At 57.3% G+C, this 15,862-nt stretch overlaps 1 protein-coding gene across 1 annotated transcript in view; it reads left to right on the top strand.

Moving 5' to 3' along the window:
* Positions 1–15,862, top strand: part of Hspg2 (heparan sulfate proteoglycan 2) — a 73,457-nt gene that overhangs the window by 40,397 nt on the left and 17,198 nt on the right. The window contains exons 38-69 of the mRNA XM_013032545.1: positions 834–942; positions 1,048–1,215; positions 1,347–1,457; positions 2,559–2,659; positions 2,747–2,927; positions 3,424–3,549; positions 3,694–3,846; positions 3,923–4,065; positions 4,332–4,467; positions 4,549–4,703; positions 4,903–5,050; positions 5,561–5,706; positions 5,796–5,931; positions 6,311–6,462; positions 6,566–6,701; positions 6,789–6,940; positions 8,026–8,161; positions 8,349–8,500; positions 9,220–9,358; positions 9,463–9,614; positions 10,060–10,195; positions 10,301–10,452; positions 10,570–10,708; positions 11,462–11,613; positions 11,735–11,882; positions 12,732–12,883; positions 13,303–13,444; positions 13,836–13,987; positions 14,683–14,824; positions 14,938–15,078; positions 15,350–15,484; positions 15,663–15,844. Coding sequence (XP_012887999.1) covers positions 834–942; positions 1,048–1,215; positions 1,347–1,457; positions 2,559–2,659; positions 2,747–2,927; positions 3,424–3,549; positions 3,694–3,846; positions 3,923–4,065; positions 4,332–4,467; positions 4,549–4,703; positions 4,903–5,050; positions 5,561–5,706; positions 5,796–5,931; positions 6,311–6,462; positions 6,566–6,701; positions 6,789–6,940; positions 8,026–8,161; positions 8,349–8,500; positions 9,220–9,358; positions 9,463–9,614; positions 10,060–10,195; positions 10,301–10,452; positions 10,570–10,708; positions 11,462–11,613; positions 11,735–11,882; positions 12,732–12,883; positions 13,303–13,444; positions 13,836–13,987; positions 14,683–14,824; positions 14,938–15,078; positions 15,350–15,484; positions 15,663–15,844 — 4,605 coding nt within the window. The remainder of the gene's footprint in view (positions 1–833; positions 943–1,047; positions 1,216–1,346; positions 1,458–2,558; positions 2,660–2,746; positions 2,928–3,423; positions 3,550–3,693; positions 3,847–3,922; positions 4,066–4,331; positions 4,468–4,548; positions 4,704–4,902; positions 5,051–5,560; positions 5,707–5,795; positions 5,932–6,310; positions 6,463–6,565; positions 6,702–6,788; positions 6,941–8,025; positions 8,162–8,348; positions 8,501–9,219; positions 9,359–9,462; positions 9,615–10,059; positions 10,196–10,300; positions 10,453–10,569; positions 10,709–11,461; positions 11,614–11,734; positions 11,883–12,731; positions 12,884–13,302; positions 13,445–13,835; positions 13,988–14,682; positions 14,825–14,937; positions 15,079–15,349; positions 15,485–15,662; positions 15,845–15,862) is intronic.

The raw sequence follows: 15,862 nt of genomic DNA on the forward strand, positions 1-15,862 counted from the left end.
AAAAAAAAAAAAAAACTCAGACGTAACATACTCAGGCTGATCTGGAACCACAATCCTCCCAATCTTAGCTTCCCAAGTAGCTAGGATTGTAGGAACAAGCCACCGTATCCCATTTCATTTTGTGTTTTGTTTGTTTGTTTGTGTTGAGACAGTCTTGCATGTCACTCAGGCTGACTTTGAACCTCATGCTTCTGCCTCAGCCTCCTAAGTGTTGGGATTACAGGCACGAGCCGCCTCACCCCACTCAGCACATTTTTAGTGTGTATTCACCATGTGTCAGGCAGTGTGCCGAGGCACTGAGATAAAGGGACAAACAAAACAGATCTGTTTCAGTCTTCTGGAGCCTGTAATTGGAAACAAGTCAGGGAGAAAAAAAACTATGATATATGTATCTATTTACAAACAGCATAGTTTCTTTGAAAAAAAAATGCAGCCTTTGAGTGGATACAACAGCTTCCTCTGGGAAGCTCCTGGTCTCAGGAATCTGGGTCCTCACAGCCCACATATATCTCTCATTTCACACAATGTCTCCGTATTGGCTTCCCAGCTACCACGTTCCACAAGATCACAGACTTGGCCATGTTTGTTCTGTTTTTTCCAGCACATGGGTGTGGTGCCTGCAGCATAGTAGTTGCCTAATAAACATTTGTTGACTGAATGTCTCTCTGGAGAATAAAGGCCTGACCCTCCTTACCCAGCCAGCTTACACTCCCATTACAGTCTCCTGCCCCCTGAAGGCCTGAGTTGGGGACCAGAGTTCTTCCAAAGCCCTCCACTTCCATCCCACAGTGGGTAGTGGGCTGAGCTTCCAGCTCCCCAAGTTCACTGTTCAGCTCTGGGTCCCTTGGGACTTTGACAGAGCTAATCTTCTTCCTCCTGACAGGTGTGCCCCAGGTTATGTGGGTAACCCCAATGTGCAGGGGGGGCGCTGTTTGCCTGAAGGTGAGTGGGGTCCTGACGTGGGGGATTTGGGGGAGATGGGGCTGTCTTTGGGAGGGCTGCATACAGGGACCTCCTGCCTAAATGCCAATCCTTCCCCCACCCCAGCAGACGAAGCCCCACTGGTTGTCCAGGTCCATCCTACTCGGAGTGTGGTACCCCAAGGTGGCCCCCACTCCCTGCAGTGCAAAGTCACTGGGAGCCCTCCCCACTACTTCTACTGGTCCAGGGAAGATGGACGGCCTATGCCCAGCAGTGCCCAACAACGGCATCAAGGTACCCACAGCCCCAGGCTTCTCAGGCTCAGGCATCATCTGGTGATGGCCATGCCCAGTCCTTTCCCTGCATCTGGGGCTGGGTAGAAGAAGGGACGTGGGCACTGACGAGCTACCCTCCCCATCTACCAGGCTCGGAGCTCCACTTCCCCAGCGTACAGCCCTCTGATGCTGGCGTCTACATCTGTACCTGCCGGAACCTCCACCACACTAGCAACAGCCGGGCAGAGCTTCTGGTCTCTGGTGAGCCCCCCACCCCCGCCCCACCCTGGCCCTGCCTAAGCCGGGCTACAGCACAGTCCTAAGCCAAGGTACATTCATCTGTGGAGGAAGGGGAGGTTGCAGTATGAAGACAGCAGCCACACAGCTGGGAAGAGGTGATCTGTTTTAGAGAAGAATGGGTAGGTCTTTGTGGTCACTGAGGGTAAGAGACAGGGATGCTGCCTGGAGCCTAGGTTCTAGAGCTGTGGGAATAGGGTGTTGTTTACTGAGGTGAGAAAGGTGTCAGTTTGAAGTTGTCTCCCTGTGGGCTTTCCCCAAGCTAAATCTGAGACAGGATTTGTGAGCAAGAAGCTCAAGGGCAGTGTGGGGGATCCAGCTTGGAAGGCAGATGTAGAAGAATCGAGGCCCAAGGCTGACCTGGGTAAAAGCATGAGTTCCTATTGGAAAAATAAAAGCAACAGTGAATGGCTAGACGCATGGCTCAAAGGGCCTGAAGCCCTGAGTTTAACCCCAGTGACTCTAAAATAAAAAGCTCAGGGAAGGGAAGCAGGCCTAGGAAGAAAAGGTACCTAATACAAGGGGAAGGGGGGACTATTATCAGCCAGACTGCTGGTAGGTCAGGCCTGTAATCCTTGCTACTCAGGAGGCTGAGATCTGAGGATCACAGCTTGAAGCCAGCCCAGGCAGGAAAGTCCATGAGACTCTAATGTTCACCAGAAAACCAGAAGTGGTACTGTGGCTCAAAGTGGTAGAGTGCTAGCCTTGAGGGGAAAAGCTCAGGGACAGCATTCTGGCTCTGAGTGCAAGCCCCAAAACAAAAAATAAATAAAAAATGAATATATATATATATATATATATATATATATTATTGACTTAAAGATCAATGAAGCGGTAGGAAAGATGAGGCTGACAGTCACTTTCAGAAAAGGAAACTTCTAGAACATACCAGTCTGTGAAGGAGAGTGATCCCATAGCAAGGGAGAGAAGAGATGGCTGCAGCCGTCGGCTCTCAGCAGTGCTGGTTGGAGCAGGGGTGGGCAGGCGGAGGTGACAGAGAAAGAACACAGCCACAAGGCAGGGACCTGGCCAACCCCTGCTCAGGAGGGGCTTCCTATCCCACAGAGGCTCCCAGCAAGCCCATCACGGTGACTGTGGAGGAGCCACGGAGCCAGAGTGTGCGCCCCGGAGCCGACGTCACCTTTGTCTGCACAGCCAAGAGCAAGGTGGGTGGGCACAGAGGGGACGGGGGGTCCATATCCTGGGATCTCAGAGCCCGCACACGCTGCTCAGCCTGCCCCCTTGCCTTGCAGTCCCCAGCCTATACCCTGGTGTGGACCCGCCTGCACAATGAGAAGCTGCCCTCCCGGGCCATGGACTTCAACGGCATCCTCACCATTCGCAACGTGCAGCCGAGTGACGCAGGCACCTACACATGTACCGGCTCCAACATGTTTGCCATGGACCTGGGCACGGCCACTCTGCACGTACAAGGCACGTCTCATCACTACCTGACCCTCCATGACCCATCATTGCTAATGCACTGGGACGTTTCTGGGCTCCTACAGCGTGCCAGGTCCTGGTTTAGGCTCTGAGAAAGCAAGGAACAGAAGGACAAACACTATCTCAGCCCTCCTCAGAACCTCTGGGTGATCTCAGCCCTGGAGGCAGCACATGCAAAGTCCCTGGGGCCTGGAACATGTTGATGTCTTTAAGGGAAAGCAAAGCCAACCTGGCTTTGCAAAAGGTACATGAGGACTGGAAGGTACTGCAGAGATATCTACTTGTGATAGAGAAGAATAGGGAGTTGGGATTTTCTTTTCAGCAATAGGCAGCACAGGCAGGTCTCTAGTAGGGAAGCAGCGAGGTCATTACTGTTTGAAAAACTCCCTGTGGCTATAGTACGGCAGATGGCCACCAGGGATAGAGTGGCAAGGAGGCTGTAGTTGTGGATCATGTAACATGTCTTCCTTTCTCCCCTCCTTCTCAGCCTCTGGCACCTTATCTGCCCCCGTGGTCTCCATCAGCCCGCCCCAGCTCACAGTGCAGCCTGGGCAGTTGGCTGAGTTCCGCTGCAGCGCCACAGGGAACCCCCCGCCCACCCTGGAGTGGTCAGGTGAGGCAGAGATGACAGCAACCTTCAGGGGCTGGGCTCCTCTGCCAGGGCAGGGCAAGGCCATGGGGTTAACTGCCACTGGGGAAGGGAGGTTCCCGAGCCGGGCCAGCCCCAGCAGCTGCTCACTGCATGTGTCCATTCCAGGAGGCCCTGGGGGCCAGCTACCTCAGAAGGCTCAGATCCACGGTGGCATCCTGCGCCTGCCTGCCGTCGAGCCCTCGGATCAGAGCCAGTACCTGTGCCGAGCCCACAGCAGTGCTGGACAGCACGTGGCCAGAGCCCTGCTTCAGGTGCAAGGTGAGAGGGGCAGGCCGAGGCAGGGGCTGGGGCCTGTGGGCACGCCTGAGGCGATTCTCATCAGGTTCTGTCGCAGGTGGCAGCGGACCCAGGGTCCAGGTGAGCCCAGAGAGGACTCAGGTGACTGAGGGCCGCACAGTCAGGCTGTACTGCAGAGTGTTAGGTGTGCCCAGCACCAGCATCACCTGGAGAAAGGAAGGGGGCAGCCTGCCTCCACAGGTGAGAAAATGGAGCCCCACAGGTCCCCAGGCTCAGTGCAGCCCAGCCCCTGCCTCACCTCCCACTCCACCTGCCCCGCTCCTCTCCGGCTCCCGGGCCCTGCACCCAGCAGGTTGTCCTGCCCATCTCTTCACTGGTTCCGTGGTTCTCAGGGCCCTACTGGGACTTGATCTCAGCTCTGTCCCTGCCCCTTTCACACTGGCACCCTCTGCCAAGCTCACATGGCCAGGCTCTATGCCATGTAACTGACCCTCTCCATCTACCAGGCCCGCTCTGAACACACAGACATCGCCACGCTGATCATCCCAGCCGTGACGCTCGCTGACGCTGGCTTCTACCTCTGCGTGGCCACCAGCCCCACAGGCACTTCCCAGGCACGCATCCAGGTGGTCGTCTTGTCAGGTACAGGGGACTCAGGGGCCACAGGCAAGGGAAGGATGAACCCCTGTTCTCTGGCGTCCACTCACCTCCCTGTGGTCACAGCCTCAGGTGCCAGCACCTTGCCAGTGAGGATTGAGTCTTCCTCGCCATCAGTGACTGAAGGGCAGACCCTGGACCTGAACTGTGCAGTGACGGGGTTGGCCCACACCCAGATCACGTGGTACAAGCGAGGGGGCAGCCTGCCTCCCCACGCCCAGGTAGGAAACCCCCAAAATATGGAGCAAGGGGGTTGGGGGCTCCTGCAGCCCGACACTCCCCAGCAAAGGGCCAGGGCTGTCTCCCCTACCTCCAGTGCTCTCAGTGGCTCAGAGTTTGATGACTGTATCGTCCAGATCTAAGGACAACAGAGTCCAGCCTTGTTTCTGTTTTCTCTTCACCCCCCACCCTACCACGCAGGTCCATGGCTCCCGGCTGCGGCTCCCCCAGGTCTCCCCAGCTGACTCTGGAGACTACGTGTGCCGCGTGGAGAGTGAATTGGGCCCCAAGGAGGCTTCCATTGTCGTCTCCGTCCTCAGCACCCCCTCAGGCCCCAGCCACACCCTAGGTGAGGAGCCAGGTCGAGTCCTGGGGTCTCCCCACTGTGGGGAGGACATCCATGGTCCTCAGTGGCCCAGGGCAGGCTGTGGTCCCGTACCATGGGCTCGGGGAGTGGAGGCTAGGCTGGACGGGGGTCTGGCTGGCCTGGAACTGGCCTGGGTTCACATCCTGACACAGGGCTTTGTCAGCCTCACTTCCCTTATCTGTGAAAGGGAGACCACACTGTCTGTAGTGTGGTGGTGACCCACACAGAAACACATGTTGGGGCCCCTGAGAAGAGGTGGGGTTGAGCCCAGCCTGGCAGGGGGGGGTTCAGGCCTCTGTATGTCTTGTCTCTCGGGGCATGGAGGGCGTGGAGCCCAAGTTAGAGGGGGTAGAGAAGGACGGCCCTTGGCTCCATGGGGAGGCAGAAGAGTATGTTCCAGCCGAGACCTCCCCAGCCGTGGCTTGGGGGTCACTGCCCAAGGCTGCAGGTGAGGCCAAAGTCCAAGCCTTTGACCAACCCCTCTGTGCCCAGCCACTGGCAGCACCCAGCCCATCCGCATCGAGTCCTCGTCCTCCCATGTGGCGGAGGGACAGACTCTGGATCTGAACTGCAAAGTGCCTAGACAAGCCCGGGTCACATGGCGCAAGCGTGGAGGCAGCCTCCCGGCCCGGCACCAGGTACAGCAGCCCCCAGGGCCAGCCTGCTGGAGGGGCTCGGGGGTGGGGGGCTGCTCCAGCACCCTCCAACCTTCCTTCTTCGCAAACAGACCCACGGCTCCCTGCTGCGGCTGCACCAGGTGTCCCCAGCTGACTCTGGCGAGTACGTGTGCCATGTGACCCTCGGCTCAGAGCACACGGAGACCTCTGTCCTGGTCACCATTGAGCCCTCCGGCTCCATCCCTGGTGAGCAGCCCCAGTAACAGTAAAGTGGAGGAAGCCAAGGGCCTTCTGGGAGTGAAGCCTGGGTGCCTGCCACTGCCTGCATGGGGAGGCGGCCACCGTGGCACCGGCTGCAGGGCTCTGCCCAGGTCAACCACCTGTCTTTGGCCATGGTATTCTCGTCTCTGCCCCTGCCTCATCTTCTCATGGCCTTACTACCTCCTCTCATTCACTCCCTTGCTCACCACTGCCATGCTTACCCCCCACCCTGGCCTCTGTCAGTAATGGAGCCAAGCCAGGACTCCAGGCTCAGACTCCCAGACCACACAGCTGACACAGCTCCAAGTGGGTAGTTTGTGTTCTCTCCTAGGAGTCTCCACTACCTTCTCCCTTGTCCCCACAGTCCCAGGACCGGTCCCCCCTGTCAGGATCGAGTCTTCCTCCTCCACGGTAGCTGAAGGGCAGACCCTGGATCTCAGCTGTGTGGTGGCGGGACAGGCCCATGCACAGGTCACGTGGTACAAGCGTGGAGGAAGCCTTCCTGCCCGGCACCAGGTACTCGGCACCTGGAACATGGGACAGTGCACAGGTGGTGGGAAAGGCCGTGGGACATCTGCTGAGCTCCGGAAGTGCCCTCACCCACCTATCCCCACTCCAGGTCCGCGGCTCCCGCCTGTACATCTTCCAGGCCTCCCCCGTGGATGCAGGAGAGTACGTCTGCCGGGCCAGCAATGGCCAGGAGGCCTCCATCACAGTCACGGTGGCTGGCACCCAGGGGGCCAACTTTGCCCACCGTGAGTGGCCACCAGGCAAGGGTGTGGAAGGAATTGAGGCGGGGTGGCCTTGACAAACTGGAGTCCCCATGACCTCTTATCTCCCAGCCCCAGGCAGCACCCAGCCCCTCCGCATCGAGCCGTCCTCCTCCCACGTGGCCGAGGGGCAGACGCTGGACCTGAACTGTGTGGTGCCAGGACAGGCCCATGCACAAGTCACATGGCAGAAGCGCGGGGGCAGCCTGCCCACCCGGCACCAGGTACAGGCAAGAGGGTGGAAGGGCCTAGAAGAAGCGGAAGGGGTTAGTTGATGGAGAGAGCTGGAGGTTGCTCTGAGGCAGAGACCTGGGGCCCCATGGCACAGGTGCAGGGTGCGGTGGTTCAGGTCTATGGCACAGGTGCAGGGTGCAGTGGTTGGAAGCCAAGGGCCAGGCCAGGCCAGCCTAGGAGGAATCTCTGTGTCTCTACTTAGTAGCATGTGACCTCAGACAAGTTACTTAACCTCTCTGTGCTATTCTTTCTCCATCTATGAAGCAATAATAGTAGTCCTTACGTCTTAGAATTGTCTTCAGGATCACATTAAGTGACCTATTTGCAAAACATTCAGAACTCAGCGTGTGGGGAGTGCTGGGAGCCATTATCACAGTACACAAAATTTTATAGAATTTAGGATTCTGCCAGCTTCTGGCTGTGCAACTGATTCGTGAAACTCTAAGGGAAATATCCCATGGGTTTATAATTATCAGAGTAGGCACTGGAGATGAACCTTCCTTTACGACCTTAGCTTGTATGCAACCTGTGAGCCTACACAAGCCTCTAATCCCAGCCTCTTGGGAAATGGTGATGGAGGACCACAGTTCAAAGCAGCAGGGACAAAAAGTTCTCTAGACTCCATCTCAATTGATGGCTGGGTACTGTAGTGCATACCTCTTATCCCAGCTACAAGGGAAGCATGATGGCTGGGCACAGTGGTATGCACCTGTCAGGTCCAGTGACGGGAACGTACTAGTAGGAAGGTCACAGCCCAGTCTGGCCTGGGCAGAAAATGAGACCCTACCTCAAAAGAAACCAATGCAAAAAGGGCTGGACATGCCTCAGGGGTGGAGCACTGGGCTAGGAAACCTGACGCCCCGAGTACCACCAAAAACACCGTGTGAGCCCAGGGCTCTTCCTGTGCCCCCATCTTCTGAGACAAGACACCCCCCTCTGCCCCACTGCTAAGCAAGACAGAGAAGCCAGTCTGTCACTGATGGCCAGGCCCCAGAGCTCCAGGTGTAGCAGGTGGCAGGTTCCAGGTATGGGGGCCCGGGAAGGATCCCCCTGACCTCACCCTCCATCTGCCCAGACCCATGGCTCCCTGCTGAGGCTCTACCAGGTGTCCCCTGCTGACTCGGGCGAGTATGTGTGCCGGGTGGAGGGCAGCTCCACGCCTCTGGAGACCTCGGTCCTTGTCAACATTGTACCCGCGGACTCTGTGCCTGGTGAGTAGCACTGGGGAAGCAGTCAGGGCTGGGGTCACCCAGGGAAGGGTTCCCCCTCCAGCCATGGCAGGACCAGGAGGCCAAGCCTCAGCCCGCGCTTCCCAAGAGACTACTGTCACCTGTCCCCACTCACACCCATGTCTGTGAGCCTCCTGAGGGGTACTGACCCTCTTCTCTCTGTCACCAGCACTTGGAGTTACCCCTACAGTCCGGATTGAGTCGTCTTCCTCACATGTGGCTGAAGGGCAGACCCTGGATCTGAACTGCCTCGTTAACGGGCAGGCCCATGCCCAGGTCACATGGCACAAGCGAGGGGGCAGCCTTCCCGCCCGACACCAGGTAGGAGGTGGGGAATGAAAGAGGGTCCAAAAGAGCCTGCTAACTACAGAATAAAGAATAGGGATTTGGGGCTGGGAAGATGGCTCCGTGGTAAGAGTGCTTGCCTTACATGCATGAGGGTTCCATTCCTCAGCACCATATAAGCAGAAAGCCAGGGCTCAGTGGCAAAGCGCTTGCCTAGCAAGTGCAACGTCTTGGGTTCCATCCCCACTACCAAAAAAAGAAAAGACAAAAAAAAGAAAGAAAGAAAGAAAAAGCTGGAAGTGGCACTGTGGCTCAAGTGGTAGAGCGCTAGCCTTGAGCTGAAGAGCTGAGGGACAGCGCCCAGGCCCAGAATTCAGCCCCCATGACTGAAAAAAAAATAGAGGTTTTGAGTTCAAGCATATTCAAGTTCAGATACTATTCTCTCCCACTTGGCCTGCTATGTGGCCTTAGGCCAGTTGCTTGACTTCTCTGAACCTTGAGGTCATCTATCAGATGGGTTCACACTGCCTGCTTCACCTACTCTGTAGCATGTCAGCAGATGCTCGTGTCAGGTCTTAGCAGTCCCTAGGATAGGTCACGTGGCAGGCTCCATCTTGCCCCAACTCTGGGGCTCTGGGCTTGAAGAGTTAGGAATGGACCTTCTCCCTATCAGGCTCCAGTTGGCTGTGTAGGGAGGGACCAGAGCTGAATGTGAGTGCCAGCTGAGTTTGCCATCTCTGTCCTGTCCTGTCCAGGTGCTTGGCTCAAGGCTGCGGCTGCCCCAGGTGACCCCAGCTGACTCTGGGGAGTATGTGTGCCGTGTGGCCAGTGGCTCAGGTACCCAGGAAGCCTCAGTCCTTGTCACCATCCAACAGCGCCTCAGACCCTTCCACAGTGAGTGTTCTGGGGATTGTGGCAAATGGTGGGTGGGGGCTGCTGGGCCCAGCACCATCTTCAGCAGTACCTATACCTTACTTTCCATCTTACCTGCCCCCCAGCCCAGAGCATGGTGTACCCTGTCCGTATCGAGTCCTCTTCGGCCTCGCTGGCCAATGGGCACACCCTGGACCTCAATTGTGTGGTTGCCAGCCACACACCCCACACCATCACCTGGTATAAGCGTGGAGGAAGCTTACCCAGCCGGCACCAGGTAGGAGCCAGCGGGCTGGAGGACACTGGCCCTGGTGGGAGGTCCAGGGTGGTGCCAGACCTTGTTCCGTGCTTGCTCAGTCCACCCGCAAACACTGGGCACCCTTGATGGATAGGCCTGAATCCCACCGAGGATACAGTTATATCCTGTGTACCTCAGCTGGGTCCCCTCGCCTGTTGTCCCTGAGAGGACATGCCCTGGGCCTGGTGCTGCTGTCCCAAGTGAAGAGAGCCAGACATGTTGAATATGACAGCAAGCACGCATAGGGTCAGCAAGGGTGTGGAAGGGTCCTGGGTTGGAAGATGATCAGAGACTCCATCCAGAGACTCAGGCACAGGCCACACACCATGCCAGGAGCCTGAAAGAAAGCATTAGGGCCACCAGGGGGCACTGAGCACCAGGCCTCCGAGCCTTGGCCCCACCCACTACCACATGCTCCCTCCAGATCGTGGGCTCCCGGCTACGGATCCCTCAGGTGACCCCAGCTGACTCAGGAGAGTATGTGTGTCATGTCAGTAATGGTGCTGGCTCCCAGGAGACCTCGCTTATTGTCACCATCCAAGGCAGTGGCTCCATGCACGGTGAGTGTGAGGGCAGACCTGGGGCCCGCAGGTGTGGGAGGAGACCGCAGCCCCGAGTACCATCAGCTGACTTGGGCGGTCTGTCCTTTCCCCCTTGGTGCCCAGTGCCCAGTGTGTCCCCACCCATCAGGATTGAGTCCTCCTCCTCCACGGTGCTGGAGGGAGACACCTTGGATTTGAACTGCGTGGTGGCAGGGCAGACCCAGGCTACCATCACCTGGTTCAAGCGAGGGGGCAGCCTGCCTGCCAGACACCAGGTAGGGGTTAGAGCTGGGTAGTGGGGCTCCTTGTGCCCTGCGTGCCTCAGCAGACGGGGTGTTGGCCCACAGAAAGCAGCCCTGATCAGGCTCTTCCCCTTCCCTATCTGTCCCCAGGCCCACGGCTCCCGCCTGCGGCTACACCAGATGTCTGTGGCGGACTCTGGGGAGTATGTGTGTCGCGCCAACAACAACATCGAAGCCCAGGAGACCTCCATTGTGGTTACGGTCTCCCCCAGAACCAGCAACCCCTCTGGTGAGTCTGACCCTGGGAACACCAGAGTCCTTGAGTTAGAACCTGCAGACCTTGGCTGATGGTCACAGCAAGACCTCTGCAAAATGGACCTAAGTTCAATATCTTGCCTGAACCACTAAGGCACTGAGCAAGTGACTCTGCCCTTCCCCACCTCGGGCTCCAAGTAAGTAAAATGGAAGTAGTATTCCTACCTGCCTCACCGAGCGCCACTAGCCCTGTGTAGCAATTGAAATAAGCTCTAAAATTCCATCTCTAACTGTTCAAATGTTCAAGAGCCCCAGGTAATTGTGCCCTGTCTTAGATGATGTAGAAGAGGACATTTCTGGATGGGGCACCAGTGGCTCTTGCTTCCAATCCCAGCCACTCAGGAGGCTTAGATGTGAAGCCAACCTGGTCAGGAAAGAGACTCATCTCCAATTAACCAGTAAAAAAACAAACACAAAAAAACAGAAGTAGAGCTGTGGCTCAAGTGGTAGGACACTAGCCTTGAGCAACAAAAGCTCAGGACTGTGCCAGGCCCTAAATTCAAGTGCCAATACTGGCATTTAAATAAAATGGACATTAATACCAAGTGTACAGATTTATGAGGGCTTAATGTCTTAGTGCACATAAAGCACTCAATAAAGTACTTGACACACTGTTAGCACCTAATAGGTGCTAATTTTAACTACTTCTGGCATGTGGGGTTTACCGGCCTCATTCCTAACCCAATCTAACTGTGGTCAAGCCATGACTTACTGCCTGTGTCCCTAGGCCCCGGAGCGGCTGTACCTATCAGAATTGAGTCATCATCTTCACACGTGGCTGAAGGGCAGACGTTGGATCTGAACTGTGTGGTCCCTGGTCACGCCCATGCCCAGGTCACGTGGCACAAGCGTGGCGGCAGCCTCCCTGCTCACCATCAGGTACGGCAGAAAGGAAATGGGAGAACTGCTAGCCCGGGGCTCTTGAGGGAGGGAATGCCATGCCTACCTGCATTGGAGTGGCATCTTATACTGCTCCTTCCTGTCTTTTCTACCCTGTCAGGCCCACGGCTCAAGGCTGCGGCTGTACCAGGTGTCCCCGGCCGACTCCGGCGAGTACACGTGCCGCGTGCTAGGCAGCTCTGGCCCTCTGGAAGCTTCCGTCTTGGTCTCTATCGAACCCGCTGGCTCTAGCACTGTCCATGTCCCTGGTGAGGGTCCCTGTGTGGGGCTGGGAGACTGGAGGAGGGAAGAAGGGAGGGAAGCAATGGCAGAGCTGGAAATGCTTAGGTAGGTAGAGACAGCAGCCCCTTGGGTCCCAGACCCCCTCCTCCTACCTGCCCTTTCCCGGGATGGAGGGACCTGGCCATGTGGGCTGGCGCCTGCCCAACTCAGAGGTGTCACCTAAGGGACTTGGCCCTCTCTATGTTGTCCTCAGTTGCAAAGGGAGAGTAGAGTGCTTGCTCTAGGGATAATTCTCTGAGTTCCCTGGAGTCTGGGGTATGTGCCTCAGTGGCCACAGTAGTGTGTGAGAAACAAACATTGCTATAATGGAACTACATGCTTAAGGTTTTCTAAAGTAGATCAATAGAAGGAAAGTGTGTAGGAATTAGAACATGGAGGGCCACGCCACAGGAATAGGCCCTGTGCTGCTTATATATTAACTCATTTCCTCCTCCCAGAGCCCTTTGGGGTAGGGTGATGGTTTCTTCCTTTTACAGACAGGGAAATGGAGACAGAGAATTAAAGTAGCTTTCTAAAGATCACCCAAGCAACAAATAGCTGAGCTGGGATTCGAACATGGGTAGTCTGGCCCCAGGGTGTGTTCTTTGCTGCCTCCACTGGAGTTTGGATGTTAGTGACCCACATGGAGAGGCTGAGCCTGGCTGAGGACAGGGCCAAGGGAGAGGCCTCCATCCCTAGGTGGCCCAGCAGTACAGCCCCAAGGGGAATAGGAAGGGAGAGAAGCTGCTCCTGGTGGCCTCTGGTCTGCACATCGGGGCACCTGGCAGAGGGGCTGAGGGCAAAGTCCCAGCCCACTGACCCCTGGTCCTCCCCAGCCTCAGGTGGAGCCCCACCCATCCGCATCGAGACCTCTTCCTCTCGAGTGGCGGAGGGGCAGACCCTGGATCTGAACTGCATGGTCCCTGGGCAGGCCCACGCCCAGGTCACATGGCACAAGCGTGGAGGCAGCCTGCCTGCTCACCATCAGGTATGGGGCTTGAGAAAGGCAGATTCACCCTCCTCCACAACCCCAACTGTCCCTCCCAAACCCCCCCCGAAGGGAAGGCGGCCTAAGCAATGGTGGCTGGACACATGGCAGTCCATGACTGAGTCAGGGGCTCATGAATAGGCTGGGTAGGGCAGGCCCACAACTGGCCCCACAGCACGCCAGTGCAAAGTGGAAAAGCAGACCACTCACCCCTTCCAGATCCAGGGCTTCCTCCTGCCAGAGGAATGCCATAACAAACCTACTAGAGTCTACATGTCCAGTGTCCAGGGGTGGTCTTGACAGTGTGCAGCCAGCACACCTGCAGGCCTCCTGGGGGGATGGGTACCAGAGGCAAGATTACCTGGAGGCCTGGGCCAGTGTCTCCAGCACCTTCTCCCCATTGTCACCCTACCCTGCAGGTCCACGGCTCTCTGCTGAGGCTAAACCACGTGTCCCCAGCTGACTCTGGCCAGTACTCCTGCCGGGTGACTGGCAGCTCGGGCACCTTGGAGGCCTCTGTCCTGGTCACAATTGAAGCCTCCAGCCCAAGACCCATTCCTGGTGAGTGGCAAGGAGCCATAGACAGTGCTACCACCCCACTCAAGGCCCTTCCTGGGGTCGATCGTCTCTGCTCTCAGGACAGGGCCCTTGTTGCCTGGGCCTGGTGTTTTCTGCCATAGAAGACCAGGCCCACCCAGTGTTTGCAGCTATGACTGGCAAAGATGGCCTGGGTCCCTGGCAGTTCTAGCTCCCTCCCCCAAACACGGGAACCTTGCCCTGAGTCTCAGCAGCCATCTGTCCCTGGGAAGGGAGACTGTAGATCAAGGTGGCCCTGTTATGTCTACTGCTCAAGCCACAGGCCCTCCAGGAAGATCATTGGCCTTCAGGGCCACTGCCACAGGTCCTTGCCCTCACCCCAGGAGCCATGCCTCTCCCACCCCTGTTCCCACAGCCCCAGGACTGGCCCGGCCCATCTACATCGAGCCCTCCTCCTCCCATCTGGCTGAGGGACAGACTTTGGATCTCAACTGTGTGGTGCCAGGGCAGGCCCATGCCCAGGTCACATGGCACAAACGTGGTGGCAGCCTGCCTGCCCGGCACCAGGTACGGGCCAGGGTGGAAAGGAGCCCCAAGGTAGGCAGAGGTCTCCCTGCACTTGTGAACTTCCTGAATGAGGACATAGACAGGATACCTGTGAGGGGAGAGTTCCCAAGCAGGAGCTGAGAGGCCCAGGGGCTCCTAGCCCTGCTGCCAAGTAGTGTTGGTGGTGTGTGTGTGTGTGTGTGTGTGTGTGTGTGTGTGTGTGTGTGTGTGTGCACGCGCACATGCGCACGCACATGCAAGCACACACACACACGTACACTGATCCTGGAACTTGAACTCAGGGCCTGCATGCTGTCCCTAAGCTTTTTCACTCAAGGCTGGTGCTCTACCACTTGAACCACAGTTTCATTTTTGGCTTTTTGGTGGTTAACCGGAGCTAAGCGTCTTATGGACTTTTCTGCCCTGGCTGGCTTTGGCTTCCATTCTCAGATCTCAGATTCCTGAGTAGCTAGGACAACAGGCATGAGGCACAAGCCCTTGGCTCCAAGTCATCACTTGTGCCTCAGTTTCCTCCTCTAAAAAGAGAGTGGGTGGATTCTGGGATTCCATGGCAGAAGCCCCCTCCAGCCTGATCCCCCCGGCAGGACCTGAGCTCTGAAGTCCCTCCTCTCCCCAAGAACTGGCACAGCTCCCTTGGGGAGCCGCACATCTCAGTGCCCCAATCTGATGGCCGCTTCCCCTTCTCCTTCTGACAGGTGCATGGCTCCCAGCTGCGGCTCCCCCACGTCTCCCCTGCTGACTCTGGCGAGTATGTGTGCCGTGTGGCCGTCGGCTCGGGCCCTGAGCAGGAGGCCTCCTTCACCGTCACTGTCCCCCCCAGTGCAGGATCTTCCTACCGTGAGTGTTAGAGGTGGCAGGGAGAGGAAGGCAGAGATGGGGAGGACCCTGAAGCTGAGGGGGTGGGGCTAGCCCTCCCCCTCTGAGCTTGGCCTTCCCTCTTGGGCCTGCAGGTCTCCGGAGTCCAGTCATCTCCATTGACCCGCCCAGTAGCACCGTGCAGCAGGGCCAGGATGCCAGCTTCAAGTGCCTCATCCATGAGGGAGCCACTCCCATCAACCTTGAGTGGAAGACCCGGAACCCAGAGCTGGAAGGTGAGGACAGGAGCGGGGGCTGGCTGGAGGCAGGCAGGAGGGCCACTGGTATGAGGGTCTGGACAGGTTAGGTATGGCCCTGGGCAAAGTGCAGACTCTCTCTAGTGAGTGGGCTGCATTCAGGAGTCACCAAAGACTCTCATTTTCTGCCACAACTCCTTGTCATGTGCCCACACCCAAAGGGTCAAGGTCATGGGGTAGAGATCTACCACTGGGCAGCACCAAGGCAGGAGAGGAGCTGACCTCTGCTTCCCCCAATATCTCCCCACAGACAATGTCCACATTAGCCCCAATGGCTCCATCATCACCATCGTGGGTACCCGGCCCAGCAACCACGGGGCCTATCGCTGTGTGGCCTCCAATGCCTACGGTGTGGCGCAAAGCGTCGTGAACCTCAGCGTGCACGGTAAGGGGCTGTGTCAGCCCCAGTCCCTGCTTTCCTGGTTCCATCCCCACTTCTTAGAACCTTCAGGTTTACATTCTACCCTGCTTTGGGCAGAGGACGAGGAGGCATCTGCTCACCCTGCTATTGCTTTGTGATGGATGTGGGTCAGTCGGTCAGTGGTGGTTGTTTCTCCAAGCAGGACCCCCTACACTGTCCGTGCTCCCCGAGGGCCCTGTGCAGGTGAAGGTTGGGAAGGACATCACCCTGGAGTGCGTCAGTGCTGGGGAGCCCCGTGCTTCTGCTCGCTGGACCCGGGTTGGCACACCAGCCAAGATGGAGCCACGGATGTTTGGGCTGCTAGACAGCCATGTCGTTTTGAAGGTGAGTTCAGAATTGTTC

This window comes from Dipodomys ordii, unplaced genomic scaffold (genome assembly GCF_000151885.1).
Source record: "Dipodomys ordii isolate 6190 unplaced genomic scaffold, Dord_2.0 Scaffold6, whole genome shotgun sequence".
NCBI classification, from domain to species: Eukaryota; Metazoa; Chordata; class Mammalia; order Rodentia; family Heteromyidae; genus Dipodomys; species Dipodomys ordii.